Genomic DNA, 17,390 nt, shown 5'->3' on the forward strand with positions numbered 1-17,390 from the left:
ATGACTGAACTGGCTTATGGAAAAAAAACCAGGAAGTAATCATGCATATGCTCAGTTGGATATGATCGGATGTGTTAATGACGTGCGATAAATCCTGCCTCTTTTTTTCACGCAAGGTCTCGGTCTGAATGAAGAAAACAATGCCATTATTGACAAATTATAATGTAACTAGGAAGAGTCCTGGTTGTTTCAAAATTCTTCCATTAAAAGACTACATGATTCTGTGAACCTTCAATGAAGCACAATTTTTTTTTTTTATCTCTTCCCCAGATGTGTGGCTTGATGCAAACCTGTTTCTGAGCTCTACAGGCTGTTCTTTTGACCTCAGGGCTTGGTTTTTGCTCTGGTATGCATTATCAGCTGTTTGACCTTTTTAAGATGTTTGTGCCATTCCGAATCATACCCATTCAACTAAATTTGCCACAGGTTAACTTCACTTGAAGTGTAGTAACATCTACAAGTAATAGGATTGCACCTGAGCTAAATTTCAACTGTCCCAGATAAGGGTATGAATACTTATGCAATGGAATCATTTTATTTTTTTCATTTTTAATATATTTGCAAAGATGTTAAAACCCTGTTTTTTGCTTTACAATTTTCTGTATGGAGTGTAGATTTAAATAAGTTTAACACAAGGCAGCTACATAACAAAATGTGGAAAAAATTAAGGGCTATAAATACTTTCGTTTTATTATATATATAGTTTAGTCTTTTTTTTTTTTTTTGAATGTCTTACTTTATATTTATTTACTTGTACCAAATTTTTATTTCAGTTTGAGTTATTTGATATGTTTAAATGTTTCCTTGGTAACTAGCTGAAATAAATAAATAGAAAAAGTATATATGGTTTTAATTAACTATAATAACCCTTTTTCATCATTGGTTTCAGTAAGCAGTTATCCACCAATTAGCACAATAATATTGAGATCCTTGGTGTCATTTTTAACAAGCAGATTGGTTGCATCAAGAGCCTTTCAGCTCAGATCTGCTGCTAAATTGAAAGAGTTTCTTTTATGAAAGGACTTGGGAACAATCCTGGCTTGATTACTTTATATGTATGCAGGCCTGTCTCAATCACATCTTCAAATGGTTCAGCACACGCCAGTGAGACTTATAGCTGAAATCAAAAATAAGAGCTCACATCTTCCTTATAAGAATCCTATTAGCTATTACCAATACAATCACAATTCTGCTTTAAATTATACAAGCGACCCTGCGTAGTATTTTTGTAAACTCCTTTATCCATACTCTTCCCCAAGGTCATTCAATCAACTTCCTCCTGTCCTGCTAACGCTGTAAGGGAGATTTCTCAGTTCAGGAATGGTTTCCACCTCTCAGTAGATCCTCCTCCTCCACTGGCACTTTTAAATCCAACTTAAATGTCCATTTTTATACCTTAGCTCTTGATTCTTTATTATTATTATTATTATTATTATTTTTATGGATTTCTTCTTGTTCTATCATTTGTATTTTATAAGACTTGACATGCAAATCCCTCTTTTATATCCTACAATTAAAATATAATGGTCTGTGAAAATGTGTATTTTAAGTGTTTGGTGATATAAAAATGTATAGAAACGATCAGCCAAAACATTAATCTGAAAAGAAAAAGCTACAATAATCTTGACAGGAGTTTAATCTTGCTACAGACTGACAAGCTTTTTTGCAGCCTCGCTTGATTTAAATCTAATATAGTAAACGGCTGTCATACAAACCGAAATGGCACACAAAGTCTTTAATAATGTCTCCCAAAGTGCTTTTTTACTTTGGCGACAGCAATGTAAATCACTAGATTTACCACAAAATACTGTTCCCCATCTGCTTCAGCCTCATCTCCACCATCCCCTCTGAGTCTCAGTATAGGATGGAGAAACTTCCACCATCAAAATCATATTATTCTGTGCCCTGACTTGCTTTTGTCATAACAACAGGATCACTGAAGCACCAAAAAAGGCTGCTTGGCTTCATCCCATACAATGAGATTGATCATGCAACAGTCCTGGAGACAGCAATTAGACCATGAAACCTTCCTAATCTTAGTATTTAAGTGCTGTGAGTAAGAAAGTGAGGATGACTGGACCAGTGTGGTGCTTCTTTACATTGATAGTTCCATGTGAAGCTTCAGTCCTCCAAGGCAAACTGACGTCTCCAACCAGATGAGTATTTGGGGATTCTCACTGATCACTTCCAGTGGAAAACCATTAGAAATCAGACATCTTTAATCAGTCTTTTATTTAATTTCAAAACATTTTAAATCAAAAGGTGGTTTTCATGGCTGTATGAAGTAAATCAGAAAATATCCAAACCTCTTCATCATCGGTCATATTTTGAATAATACACATTTGTTCAGAAATAATGAAAAAATAGCATTACCATTTAAAATAACTATTTTCTATTTTAATACATTTTTAAATATTACTTATTCTTATGATGGCAAACCTAAATGTTTTAAAATATATATTAAAAATTATATGAAATGTTGTTTCATAAATATAATTACATTTTATATGGAATACTGGTAGAGTTAGGGTTTTAATTTTGCTTAAAGCAGTACAACCCTCGTATATTTTTTTGAATCTAGTGCCATCTACTGTCAACAATCTAGTATCATCAATTGTAGAGGAATCTTAGTGTAAAACTGTTACAACAGTCAACAGCTCATTCACGTACAGTACTTATATAAGGTTATTATTTATTTTCTATTTATTTTTATTCCACAATGTCTGCTTTTACCTCTTCTACAAAACAGCAGGGAAAAGTGTTCAGACATGATGACTCTCACTGTATTGTGCAGTTCAACATTAGCAATCCATGGAGAACATACTCTGAGTCCACATCATCAGATAAAGCACTGACTCCAGCTGCTGGACATGGACTAGCGGTGTGAAATTGGGATAAAGAAGAGATATAAAGTAAGAGATTTAATACAAAGTGGGTGTCAATTTAGGTTTTTTCACTGAGGACTGTATGGCAGTAAAACAGACAGTGTAACAACTGATGAGTCAGTTGTACAGTGTTCAGCTTCACCAGAAGATGGAGTTATTAGACCACCAAACTATACTGATATAACTGACAATTAGGTTCTGATATACACAGACACTTCTGCGTTAAAAAAAAAGAAAGAGAGAGAGAGAGAGAGAGAGAGAGAAGGAGAGATCAGAAAAATAAACTAAAGGGATTAAGAAAAATAAATACATATTATATTTTGGGAAGGGCTTTAACAGTGTAAAAAAAAAAAAAAAATGATAAGAGGAAATAAAGCAATACCGAACAGATGCATGAAGACTTCTTTCCACAAGTCTGTGATTGTGCAAGTTTACCATGACAAAAACAATTCCCCATATATATATATATATATATATATATATATATATATATATATATATATATATATATATATATATATATATATATATATATATATATATATGTATGTATATATATATGTATGTATGTATGTATATATATATATATGTGTGTGTGTGCGTGTGTGTGCGTGCGTGTATTCTAAGATATCATAATACATTTAAAACATCAAGTGCAACAACCAAAAAATACATACAAACCAAACAGCAGGGCAAATGAAATAAGTGTCACAACATGCAAATTTTGTCGACATACAAGGAGACCTCTAGGATTGGAAAATACCTTCCAGAGTCCCAAAGTTATGCCCTGCACAACATACAGCATCTTGACAATCTTGTCTGAAACACACAATTCATGGTGCTCTCGTTGAAGCTTTATTTTGGACATAACTGATTTCCAGCTTGTCCTGAAAGACACAAGATCGAAGCAACTGCATCACTCGTTTAGTTTGGAGTAAAGCTGTACCTTTGTGTATTTTTGGCACCTACCACACCTTTAAGGAGCAGCACAATTGAGGGGAACCCGCAACACTCTTTGAAGCTCAAGGGAGGTGAGCTGGTTGAAAGGAGGCCAAGTGACAGCGCTCCAGAACACAATTACAACCGTACTGCTGAAGAAGGCATGAGACTGCTCAAAGGTGCTCCGCCGTCCTCTCCCATCAGTCACTGTGATCTCCCATGGAATGCACAGACTCCTAGACACACATGACACAAACCCTAACTGACACCTCAGCTCTCAGATAATTTAAGGGCAATGGCTTTTTTTTTTTTTCTTTCTTTTTTCTTTTTTGAAGAAGAAGAAGAAGTGGGGAATGCAAGATCAATAATACACAAAATGTATCAAATAAAACACTAAGCTAATGAAAGTAATGTTTAATCTGTATATTTATCTTGTTTTCCTAAAACATCCTTAAAATGAGATACACTTCTTTACTTGCATTTATTTTACAATGTTAAAATTTGAAATTAAAAGGTAACATTGTTTTTCAGATGCTGCATTTTGAAGTAAGTTTATTATCAATTTGCTTATCTATCTATCTATCTATCTATCTATCTATCTATCTATCTATCTATCTATCTATCTATCTATCTATCTATCTATCTATCTATCTATCTATCTATCTATCTATCTATCTATAGTACACACACACACACACACACACACATATATATATATATATATAGAGAGAGAGAGAGAGAGAGAGAGAGAGAGAGAAAGCAAAACTCTAATAAAGTTTAGAATATATAACTGATGTGTGTTCTGATGTAAACTATTGTATTAAACAGTATGCCATATATCCAGTTCAAAATTATACATTTAGACATTACTGTATGTGGGATATTGATTGAAAGAGACTGGATAAAATTCCCAGTTACACTTTTACTAGTGGCCTGACCAAAGAAAAAAAAAAAAAATCCTTTACAATGTTTTTGTGAAATAGAAAAGGAAATATGTGCACAAATATACAAATAAGTCAATTTTCTGAATATGTAACTCTTGTGTTGTCCTCTATCTATACAGTATAAGCTTTCTAACTGAAGATTCATGAGATGAACCTTTGAGCTATTTCAGAGAAATGGTTTATCATCTACATTCTCTTCATTAGTAAGAACTAAAGACTAGATGTTTTGAGGGGTAAGACTATTGCACAGAAAACTATATAATCAATTTTGAGCGACATGACATTAGCAACTAATAATGTAAGAAACCACAGATAAATGTTTCATAATCAATTGCATGAATGTACAAAAGCATTTGCAACTTGTTCAAAAGAATGACAAACTGGTTTTGTGATGTGTATAAATGACTAGATGATGTGGAGGTTGTACAAGTAGTTTTGAGAATTTCATTTCTGATTTGAGAAATGCACCGAAGTGACTGAGAAAAACTGTAAATAAATACATATAAATAAATAGAAAACTATTTTTAAAGGTGGAGAATACAAGATAAAGAGCCAAATAACATAAAACAAATCTGTATTTTTATCTAGCTTTGCTGCAAAAGTATCCTGAGCATCTTTAAAATAAGATTCATTTACCCAAGAATCAAAACTGTGTTCAGATGGAAATATGAAAACTGAAAATCAAAATACTATTGATTGATTAATTGATTAAGAGCAGGGAAGTGTCTGTTTGGCCAGAAACTAGCAATAAATGACATTAATTCTGAAAGAAGCAGAGCATTAGGTTGGGGAAATACCTAATATGATGCATCACGTGTCGGGCATTGGCATCACATGATACCAATTAATGCTTTAAATCGAGATACAAGCAGAGTCCCAGAGAGATTAATAGCTGTTGTCTGTGTCTACAAGTCAGTGGAGATGATTATTACCGAAGTAAATCTCATCCTTCGTTGTCATTGTAACTGAGGAACCTATGGGGATATGTCTGGGCAAGAGGTAGGGGCCAAGCAATTTATTTCTACAATTCACCCAGCCTTCTGAGGGGACCACAATTATTTTCTTTCCCCCTGTATGCCCCACGCTCTTTGAGTCGAAAAATTGAGTGGCTCGGAAGCTCTAATCAGAGGTTAAGACAACAGCACGCCGCAGCCTGCAGATCATCAAGCGTTTTTCCGTATCCCATCGCCCAGGAGCACAGAGCAAATCTAAGACGCTGACTCTCACACTCACCTTTAATAAGCCCAGACGCTGCAGGAGGGAGAAACACACCCTGACATATATTTGATGGGGAATGTGCCATCTTCAACAGATTAGATGGGTCACAACAAAGACGATATTTTGACTACAAAGTCTTGTTGTGTATTACTAAATGTAGATGTAGGGGCTTACAAAAAGAGGGTTGAAAGAAAGAAATCAAAACAACTAGAAACCCAGAAACTACACGAGAAAATTATTTATACTTAAATATTTATATCAAGAAACAGATTCAGGTCACCATGCTAAACCGGTGCTCTCATCCTATTAAAAAGGATAAAATTACCATAAAATTAAAAGGAATTTTAAGAGATCTACGCATTAAATCAATAGTGAATTCTCAAAATAACAACAACAAAAAAAAGACAGAATCTCTAACCTTATGACTTCCTCTGTTTGTCAATGCGTTGTAGTTTTTTTCTCCACTTTGTACACATTCAGGCCGGCAATTTCTTTGAAGAATGCATTTCTCCAGTATCTCTTTGGCCTCTCCCGCACACCAACTACACCAACTAAGATCACGTATCATCTGATCTTCTTGACTGGCTTTCTTCTTTTTGCTACGTTCGCGGATGTAAAACTGATACCACATAAAACTGCAAGGACATCAGGATGAGGAAATACTAATGATTTTGATTGATTTTTTAGCTTCGAGAGAAATATGGTCTATAGGAAAACAAACTCACTTGTTGTTGGAGAGTTCCTGGAAATGCTTGTTGACGAAAGTAATGCAGAAAGTTACTTGCCTTTCTAAGGAGTTTTCACAAGTCTTTTCTTTGCATTTGGATGGCATTCTTGTAGACTGCTGGATGTTGTAGAGCTGCCTTTCTTTGTTTTCTATGAAAGTTAAACACAACTGAACCAATCTAGCAGAGCTCTGCAGTGCAGAAGCATTAAAGCCTGAATGATGTTAAATAACATAAGTAACAACCACCTGGACATGGATTTTGATTTAATAAGATCTCACAGAGTCTAGTTTATTTTAATGGGGTATATACAACTACATTATTCTACTAACAGGTAATGATGTAACTACCTGGCGAATTTCCGCAAGGAGCGGAAGTGTCAATTTGAAACAGTTGTCCTCAAACTAGGATCCATGAACACTCAGACAGCAGCATGGGGGTGCTAATGCTACGTGAACAACTCGAGAGTAACAATGCTGAATGTGTTTTTCTTTTTATTCCTTAATATTCCTATATTTAATTCCTTATATATATATTCATATATTATTATTATTATTATTATTATTTTTTTTTATGCTGGTACACTTGTTGTTTTGTCTTTTTTCCTCATTAAATCATATATGAAATAATTTAGCCTAACACTGCTTGCTCACTAGTGGATCCTCTGCAGTGAATGGGTGCCGTCATAATTACAGTTTATACAGTTTTAAAAAATATAACAATAATCCACAAGTAATCCACATACCTCCAGTCCATAATGTATTATGAAACAAAGAACAGCATATTCATAAGAAATAAATCCATCAAGGTGTTGACTTAAAACGATGCTTCTGTCCAAAATATGAGTCCAAAATATCACTTCCTCCAATGAAAAATCCACCCCCGTATTGCCCTCTCACATCAGAATCTTTTTTTTATTTTATTTATGCTTGATCTGTGCATGTTTCCTTATTCAGATGAGAAACAACTTTTGGAGACAGCAACATTATGGATGAAGGACTAATTTACCTGGATTTCTTCCAAATCTTGGATTGCATTAGGGTGAGCAAATTTCCAGCAATTTTTCATTTTTGATTGGTATTCCTTGTGAAATACATTGGATGAGATTTTAATGAAGCAAAGAAATGGCAAAGGGAACTTTTTTCTTTCTTTTTCTTTCTTTTCTTTTTCTTTTTCTTTTTTTTTTTTTTTTGGTCTAGGCGATCTCAAGAGTTATGATGGTCTGCTGCCTGTCAGATGAAATAGTCATAACATTCACAATAATGTACGGTTTCTCTTGGTTGGGGAGAGCTCTCCTCTGTGGGCTTAAACGGCTCTGGGCTCTGTGATACACAGGTCCCGATGACCACCCAGCTTGACATTTGATGTTTTTTCTTTTACTCGCCCTTCTGCGGGCCCTAGGTCAGCCGCTGCTCTCAGATACTCAACGTCAACTTCCACAGAGCCTGTCACTCTACACCCAAAGTGTGATTCTTGTCAAAAATGGTACATGGAGAGCCTGTGTGGATTGATGATGTTGACTATTGCTGGAATATCCATGATCTTTCATCTAATTTAACCTAACTGTTGTAGGTGATGTTTACTTGGAATCTATTTTAAAACCATTATTCTGGCTATTTATATTTGGCAAATGTGTAAATAAAATATGGTCAGGATAGGATGTGCTGTTATTTGCAGTCTCTCAAGTATCCAAAAAGACAAGAATACCATATTGTGAAGTGCCTTTAATATTTCAGATTTAATAAAGACTCAGAGTCATTCCATCATAAATTAAAGCAGTATACCCATTTCACTCTTTAGAAGGCGCCAGCCGTGATCGTCTTGCATGATATTTCCAATTATCAACTTTGAAGAGTGAGGGAAACTATTAATTAGGGAGGTTAAGAATGGGTTCAGTGGACATAACACATACTGAGTAGACCTGTCAAACCCAGATTCACACTTTATACACTTTACTGCAGCTCCGGAGCTTCTCTGAAAAGCTTTTTAATAGATAGAAAGCACAAAACCGGTTGCTTATTCCAAGGTTTATCTTTAACTAATGAGGTTATATTGTAATGATTCTCGGATAACACCTTTGTTTAAATCAGTTTAATATGTCAGTGTAGTTTCTGTCATGTGTATTTGATTTTAATAGTTTGTTTTTAATTTTCTTTATTAATTACAACTAATGAAGTTATTGAAGAAGTGCAACTAATGTGTTGCACAGTTTGTAACTTCTGGTACCACTTTGCTTAGACAATTAAGGTAAGAATTAAACTCAACTATTTTTTTTTTAAAATTATTATTATAATTTTTTGGCAATAAGTATTATATTTAAGTATTTTTTTAATTGTATTAATAGCATATGTCTTTTAATGCAAAAAGTTGCTCTACTGTATACACTCTTAAAAATAAAGGTTCTTTATTGGCATATATGACTTCACAAAAAAACTTTTAGAATCCAGTTATAGCAGAAAATTGTTCTTTATTTTTTATTTTAAATGTTAAATCCTTAAGTAACAATTTTCAGTAAGGCCCCATGAATAATATTTAACTACAACAAACTAAAATTATTCTAAATCATTAACAAAGATTCATAAATACTGTAACAAATCTATTTTATAAACAAAGTACTGTTTGAGATTATCTAATGTTTCAGACAGAGGATCATAGCTCTTCTTCTCCACAGGGTGGAGCACAAGACTTTTGTGTGGCTTTGAAGGCATCCAATCTGGATACCGATATTACTAAAGTGCATGCTTATTTTTCTGGTATTTAACTCTATATTATCAGCTTCAAGTTCATAGCAGGTTTACTTATTGTACGTTACATGCAAAACTATATGTTAGCTATTGCTATGCAAAAGAATACTGATTTTCCCCCACAGTTGGTTTATAAATCGGCTGTTAATTGTGCAAATAGACTCTTAAAATCCAAGATCCTGTCCGTGCCTGATTTTATTGTCCAGAAACGTCCGCTCCAAAATTATTACTGTACTTGAAAAGAAGGGATGGGCGTGAATCGCCCTCTAAAAAGGGCGAAGGAGCAATGGGTTTTCTCCACTCTTATTGGGTGCGCGCTTCACTCTTTCTCAAGACAGCTGAAGTAGCAGGAACACGGATTGCACCAACTATGGATATAACAGGTAACATAATGGACAACATAAAGTAGAATGAGCTCAAAGAAAACATAGAAAGAAATACTAGATTTCATGGTGTTGTTGTTGGCATTTATGGATTTAATCGGAAACGTATGGTGCAACATAAAGTAGAAATGAGCTCAAAGAAAACATAGAAAGAAATACTAGATTTCATGGTGCTGTTGTTGGCATTTATGGATTTAATCGGAAACGTATGCAATTATTATGGAAGTGGTATTAACTATAGAAAAGGATCTCGGGTGACTGTAAAACTTTATTTTTGTTAACGCAGTTAATGTTAAACGCAGTTGACGTTGTATTCTAGCTGAGATTAGGTGCTGCGTCTCGTTGCGCAATTTAACATCGTCAACCATCATACTGAGATAGTTCAAGATAAATTATAATTCCTGCATTATTATTAGTAGTAGTATTAGTAGTATTAAATATTTATATATTTTGTTCTGATTTCTCGTTTTTTTATCATTCAGGAATCATTGTGCAAAATACTCTGAGCACCCTCAACTGATGCGCATAGACGAAAAGAAAAGGAGTGTGTGACGGTGAGTTACACAGAGAGAGAAAGAGTAAGAGAGAGAGAGAGAGCGAGAGAGAGAGGTTAGTTTGGACCAGGTGATAGACCCACATCAAACCTCCAAGGGGCTGGTGGTTAAGATCAGTTTGCATAGGATTCTTGTTCCGATCATGGTGCCAGCATCCTGTCCCGGACCCTTTGCCATGCTGGCTCTCGCCTTTCTCCTGGGATGTGGCATAGGGCTCTGTCTGGGCCAGAATGACACGGAGCCCATCGTTCTGGAGGGAAAGTGTCTGGTGGTATGCGACTCCAACCCCTCTTCTGACGGAGGAGTCACCTCTTCGCTTGGGATATCTGTGCGCTCCGGCAGCGCCAAAGTGGCTTTTTCGGCCGTCAGAGGGACAAACCACGAACCTTCGGAGATGAGCAACACATCCATGACCATCTATTTTGACCAGGTCAGGTGTCCCGTTGGTGACTTTGTAATCACATCAACTGCATATGCTCGGGAATTTCAGCCAGAAACTTCCCGAAATAACAAGTTCTATTCTATTCTATTGGACGTACTTGTTTAAACAGTTTAGTTGGGTTTTTTGGGAGGGGTGGGGGTGGGGGTAACTAATATTATTTCATTAAACTCATTAAATGTTGGGCAGATACAATGTATGACGTGCCTAATAGTCTCCAATATATACCTTTCAACGAATTGCTTAGTTGCAAAATCTTTTTTTATCGCCCATACTGTCAAAAAATTTTACATAAAACCAAGTGTATAGATTAACAAGCGTGACGTTTTTAGATTAACAATAACCGACCCGCTGTCATTAAAACCGACCTGTAGTAATTAAAACTGACCAGATGTATTGACAGGTTTGCGCTTATGGCAGGCCGTTTTGACATGTAACATGATTTTTTTCTTTCCTTTTCCTTTTCTTTTTTCTTCTTCTTCTTTTTTTTTTTTTTTTTTGTAACCAGTAGGATATATTTATTATAATTTTGTAAGGTTATATTGCCAAATAAATAATAGTATCAAATAAATACTTGCACAACTGGAACTCAAGCTAGTATCTAACTATTCAAACTGTTACCAGTTACCAAAGAAGAATAGTGCCAGAATTAATAGAACTTACAAAATTGAAATATCTTCTAGCAATAATTGGAATGCATACAAATGGAATGAATATCATATCATATGCAACACATATTTCATATAATTGAATGGTCAAAACACACACTCACATCAATTTCTCACTACCAGAGTAAGTGCTAGTATCCAACGAACAGTTACAAAAAGATTCCACTATTAGATGATCGTCAAAATAATAAAATAATAATACACATCTAAAACCAAAAATATTTACTGGTTGTTTGTAAGGAATAAATGTTAATACAGCTTGCCACACTGCGCTCGAGGATCCGCAAATGTTGGTGTAAGATTGCTAATCTAAAAGTAAATGTGATATGTAGATTCGCACATTTTCATTTCCTATCGGATTTGTAACACTTCATGTTGCTTTTGTTTCAGGTCTTAGTAAACATTGGCAATCATTTCGACCTAAAAGCGAGTTTGTTTACCGCACCACGCAGAGGAATATACAGTTTCAGCTTTCATGTGGTCAAGGTCTACAACAGACAAACCATACAGGTGAGCAGAGCAGTTTTGCACAAAATACAATTGCAGTCACCTCTCATGCTATGCGTTATTCACGAACCCTTGTAGAAAGTCTATTCTCTGCTTTCAAAGGACTAAAGTGCGTTGTGTCATGTTATTCAGGTTAACCTGATGCAGAACGAGTACCCGGTCATATCTGCTTTTGCTGGAGATCAGGATGTCACTCGGGAGGCGGCGAGTAACGGAGTTCTACTGATGGTGGAGCGCGAGGATCGAGTCTATCTCAAGTTGGAACGAGGGAATCTAATGGGCGGATGGAAATACTCCACGTTCTCTGGATTTTTAGTCTTTCCTCTTTAACTGACTCGCAGACGTGTTACTGCAAGTAATATTTTCCAAGTGACCGAGGAAGAACGAGCATTAGTTCTTTGAACAAAACTGAAATCTAGCAAAATTGTATATGGACGCGTCCACAGGGAGTTCCCGCCTTTTTTGGCCGCAGCGATTTTCAGTCGCGATTGTTTGGATTTTATCGATGGGAAACAATTCGCAACTGACAATTAACTGGACCACAATATAAACGAGAAGATATTTAAGACGAAGACGAACTTCAAATCCTGAACTAGGTGTATTTATCAGTGCTTTATTTTGTGTTTGTATAGCCTTAATGATTCGGCTTCCGTCCAGTGAGGTGTGTGGTGTGGAGCTGCGGAAGTGCTTTATGGCCCCAAAGCATTTTTGCACGAATGGAAGATTCCTGTTTTGTGCTGTCAATGATGTGTCGTTTGGATGCAGAACATACTGAAAATATGCCAAATGTAGGCCACCTGCTATACAGTGAATATAATGAGAAAAAAAAAAAAAAAACATATATCAGCCAATGAAGACGTCTTAAGAACTTTTTGCTAGACATCTATCTAATTTATAAAATACATATTTACATTATGATGTGTTCTACATTCCGGATAATAATTAGCTTTGATTGATTTAGTGTTCAGTGACAATGCTCACAGATGTAAGTTGTGGAAAAAGAAAAATCCCTATATAATGTTCCGCCTAATAAAATATTGTATTGTACACTTATTTACTCAATCTTTTTATTATTATTATTAACCTTGATTATTTTTTTAATGAATGATAAAAATCGTATTAATGAATTGTGCATGCACATTTTTCTTTGCTTTGACTACCATGCAATAGCGAATATAACGGCGCTGTCCATGGTGCTGAAGCAACACTCAAGAGTTCAAGAAATATTCTCAGATGTCTCAAGACTGGATGATAAACAATTATGTATGCTGCTCTAAATACATTATTTATTTTTGCAACCTTGAATCATTGTCTGTTCGGCATTTTTCTTTTCTTTTTTCTTTTTTTTTTTTTTTTGGATAAGACCTACAATCTTTTCCGATTATGATAATGACATACCTGAATGAATGGACTGAAGCAAGGCGATAGTAATATTAAATTAGCTTTGGTTTCTACAACTGCTGGCCCATTAAAACACACACTCTCATGCACATAACACATCTGCGAGCACACACACAGTGCTTGCCTGCCCTGTGTCTGATGTACACATATGCATATGCATACATAAAACACCAACAGAGCTGCATACAAATGGGAACATAAAGATCAACACAGAAATATTAACAGACATGCATTAAAATGTACTACATTAGCTGGACTTGTTTTAGAGAAACTATAAGTGTTCCAGCTTTTAAATAAAGAAAATACATTTCTGTCAGCCACATATTATTTTGTGCACCTGCATTAATTCCCTGATTTGTAATATGAATATAACATATAATATAACATTCTATAAATATAACACATATAAAATTCATAAAAGGAAGCTGGTGCACAAATGAATGGTTAAAAATCATGCATACAAATTAAGGTCTTCGACTGTTCTCAACAGACCAAAGATACAGAATGTTTATGGTATTAGATCATAGACCTTACAGCATAATTATTTTAAAAGTTTAAGAAGTTGCAAGCCATGACTCTTAAGCAAGCATGAGAGTGCTGAACTCTATGTGCACATGTGTACTGGACTGTGTCATTAAGGGTAATTTGAGGTGTGAGTATTGTAATAAGGCCTGTCATAAGCCATAAGTGAACTGAAGAGGATAAAGGTTGACTGCTTCTTTTTCTGATCCACTTACAGTTTTAAACCCGGTGAGATAATGTATAGGTAAATATAATTAAAATAATATTAGAATTGATTTAGAATTGATTCTTGCCTTTGTCAAGCATTGGCAGTAAATATAGCAGAGAAAGTAAAATGCAATGAATTTCTAGATTTGAGATAATGTTGTTTGAACAAATACATTCAATTCATTTTATGAGAAATTTACTTTGTTTCTGTTTTAGATTTTTTAAATTCTTTTTTAAGCACCATTTTAAGCACCATTTGGATCAAAGCTTTAAAACATAAAAGTTTACTGTTTTTTTTTCTCTCTCTCATTAGAATTTACTTAGAAAGGGCAGCTCATCTTTCTTTCTTTATCTATCTATCAAAATATTCTTAAAGTTTCATTGTGTTTTCCTGTTCAATGTGACATCCATTTTCGTTCAGAGTTGAGTGTAGAGCATAGATCCATTTATAGAATTTAGCTGCTTCTTTTTTTTTTTTTATTTCTATGACAAACCTTTTATGTGTGTGTGAGAGAGAGTATGGAATCTAATAAAATAGAATTGGGCCCTACATTTCTAATCTTTAACAAGCAAATGTTTACCTCTGTACACTTTAATTACTTATTTGTCAAATTAATATTGTGGTTGACATGGTGTTATTTATGATAGCAATATAAGATCTTAACCCCCCTAATCATGAAAGGCATCTGATGACCTCATAGTTCAAATCTCTGCACTACTATTGGTCCTCAGATGGTGCATAAAGTAGATATTATTGGCAGGTCTCATTATGTTTCAAATGTAAAGGAAAATGAGGCCAATGTAGATATTCCTCTTCTATTAAAATTTATTGTGGAGTTAGCAGCTTGTTGTTTGACATAGACTTATATACATCTCATTAAAGAAGTTAGATCATAAAATTCCCAGCGCAGTAAATTAGTGTACTCACAGACATTTTTATGAGTGCACAGATGGCCAAAGACTGTGTATTTTTAATTATCTGGAAAAAAAATCAGCAGCACCTTAAGATGTATGTGGTTTTCAGTTTACAGACCAAAAAGAGAGTTTTTCTACAGAAAGACAATTCTAATTAACTTCCATTGTGCATTCATTTCAGAGCTCAAGTTTCATACAGACCCAGCAGGATCATCCACCTTCCAGTTAACTCTCAGCAAGACACACACTTGAATCATTTAAAATCTGGAATTGCATACTAGGATATTATCAGGGTTTTAGGGTTTTATAGTTGCAGCTGTGTTATTTTTCAAAGACATCAGTTGAAGCTTTTATTTAGTTAGGAAGTAAAGCTGAAAACTAAATGATTATTATTATTATTATGTTAATTATTATTACTTATAGTTTTTATTTAGTTATGTTGTTTATTTACTTCTAATTTCTAACTTACAACTTTCAGGAAAATAAGATTATCTATTCACACAAACTGATGTATTACATCAAAACAACAAGCCTAGCAGGTGAGTTGCATTATGGACGGTTTTCTGTTTCAATCCCATTCACCTTTTCCCAGCATGCACCAGGGCATGAATAATTATTAAGATTGTTGTTTGACTGTTTTACAGTTTTAGTTACACTGTTGTTCATTTTGTTGTCATGTTTAGTAACTTGTTGCCGTGTGATGTCAGAAAGCATTTCCTCACCCACCACAATGATCAGAAATTGGATTTTACACTTGTTGTGTTTTATACCTACTGTGGTCTGTATGTGGCATTTTAGCGTATTTATTTCATATCATTTTATCAACATATTAAGAAAACAAACACTTTGCTCTTTTTGACTTACATAAAAAAAAAAAAAAAAAAAAAAACATAACATTGGACATGGGGAATTGTGGCTTAATTTAATTTAATTTAATTTAAAAAGCATTATTAATATTTTTATTTTACCTCAAGTTCTATGAACACCTCAGTATGCACAGGAGTTTCAGAACTAACAGGACTTCATTCAATTATGAAACTTCTCCAAATACATATATAGTTTGAGAAGTTTCTCTACTTTATATCACTGTAATGCACAATATAAAAACAATAATATAATAATCCTGTGAAAAATACTTTGACTTTCACACCAAAACTATTTTACATTCCTCTGTTTCTTCTGTGGTTGTGATTAACTATTAGCGGGCTCCCAATTTAGAGGCTCATACTGCATCTCAAGAGCCCAGAGGAAGGTAATCTAGCTCAGGAAATGGCTCAAACCAATATGCTCCCTCTGAGATTGGCCTGGACAATCAAAATGGTGAACATCATTGTGCACCGCTTTTGAGCTCTGATAAGAGGCCTTCTTCATCTTGACGAAATGTCTATTTTTGACTTTCCAGACTATATACAGAGACCAGTTTGTCTCCTTGAGACATGGAGGAAACAAAACAAACTAAAATCTCATTACTGTTCTTGATGTAATGATGAATGATAATTCATTATACATGGAAAATCACTGCTGAATTAAAAACATAAATGATTGTGTGGCTTGATGTGTTAAAAACATCCCTATTAAACAAACCCCTTTAATATCACTTCATTCAGACCAATTATCAGGTTACCAAGACAGATGAACATTGAATGTTTGCATTTTATAGCCATTCCTAATGGATTTATCTTCATATTTAATGCAGGTTTCCTTGTTAAAAGGCTGTCCTTAATTTTCACGGTCCACTTTAATTGTCTTGTTTTTACATAAGGGATTCAAGGATATTAATACCGGTGCCATAGTTTTCATATAGATTAAAGCTTTGCTCTAGGGAAATGGCACATCGGTGAAGATGTTTCATCCTCTGGCTCGACATTTATATTCATATGTGTGCTCATTTTAACAGTTTTTGCCTGAGCGTTATATTTTTATGTGCTTCCTCTTGAATGTGCACTATGCTGTGCACTATGTGGCATGTAATTAAAAATGACTGGTAGGACAAGTCAAGGAAATATATAAAAAAAGAATAACAATAAAAAGTCAGTGCATCATGCGGCAGCTACTGTGCATCCAAAATGTTCAAAACAAACAGAAGCTACTGGGGAAACACCTGTCAGGAGATTCTGCATCCAGATGATTCATGCAAAGGAGTTAAAAAAAAAAAAAAAAACATGATGGAGAAAAACATAAGAAAATAATCTTACTTCTGAATCTGCAGTTGCTCAGTAAGTAAACCTACATTACAGTGCAATTTCCATGCATTTAAATGTCACATATGCAGCATTGTAATGTAAGGGTACTGACTTCCACATAAATCGTGTTGGCTACATTTAATTTTGAATAGAAAT

At 34.5% G+C, this 17,390-nt stretch overlaps 1 protein-coding gene and 1 pseudogene across 1 annotated transcript; one reads left to right on the forward strand and one right to left on the reverse strand.

Moving 5' to 3' along the window:
- Positions 1-1,735: 1,735 nt before the first annotated feature.
- On the reverse strand, positions 1,736-6,818 carry LOC113041853 (F-box only protein 15-like; annotated as a pseudogene).
- A 2,922-nt stretch (positions 6,819-9,740) lies between these two features.
- cbln2b (cerebellin 2b precursor) lies at positions 9,741-13,058 on the forward strand. Its single transcript, XM_026201024.1, has 4 exons — positions 9,741-9,838; positions 10,321-10,822; positions 11,890-12,009; positions 12,139-13,058. The coding sequence occupies exons 2-4, from the start codon at positions 10,535-10,537 to the stop codon at positions 12,334-12,336; spliced, it is 606 nt and encodes a 201-aa protein (XP_026056809.1). The 5' UTR covers positions 9,741-9,838; positions 10,321-10,534; the 3' UTR covers positions 12,337-13,058.
- The last annotated feature ends 4,332 nt before the right edge of the window (positions 13,059-17,390 follow it).

This window comes from Carassius auratus, chromosome 24 (genome assembly GCF_003368295.1).
Source record: "Carassius auratus strain Wakin chromosome 24, ASM336829v1, whole genome shotgun sequence".
Classification (NCBI taxonomy): Eukaryota; Metazoa; Chordata; class Actinopteri; order Cypriniformes; family Cyprinidae; genus Carassius; species Carassius auratus.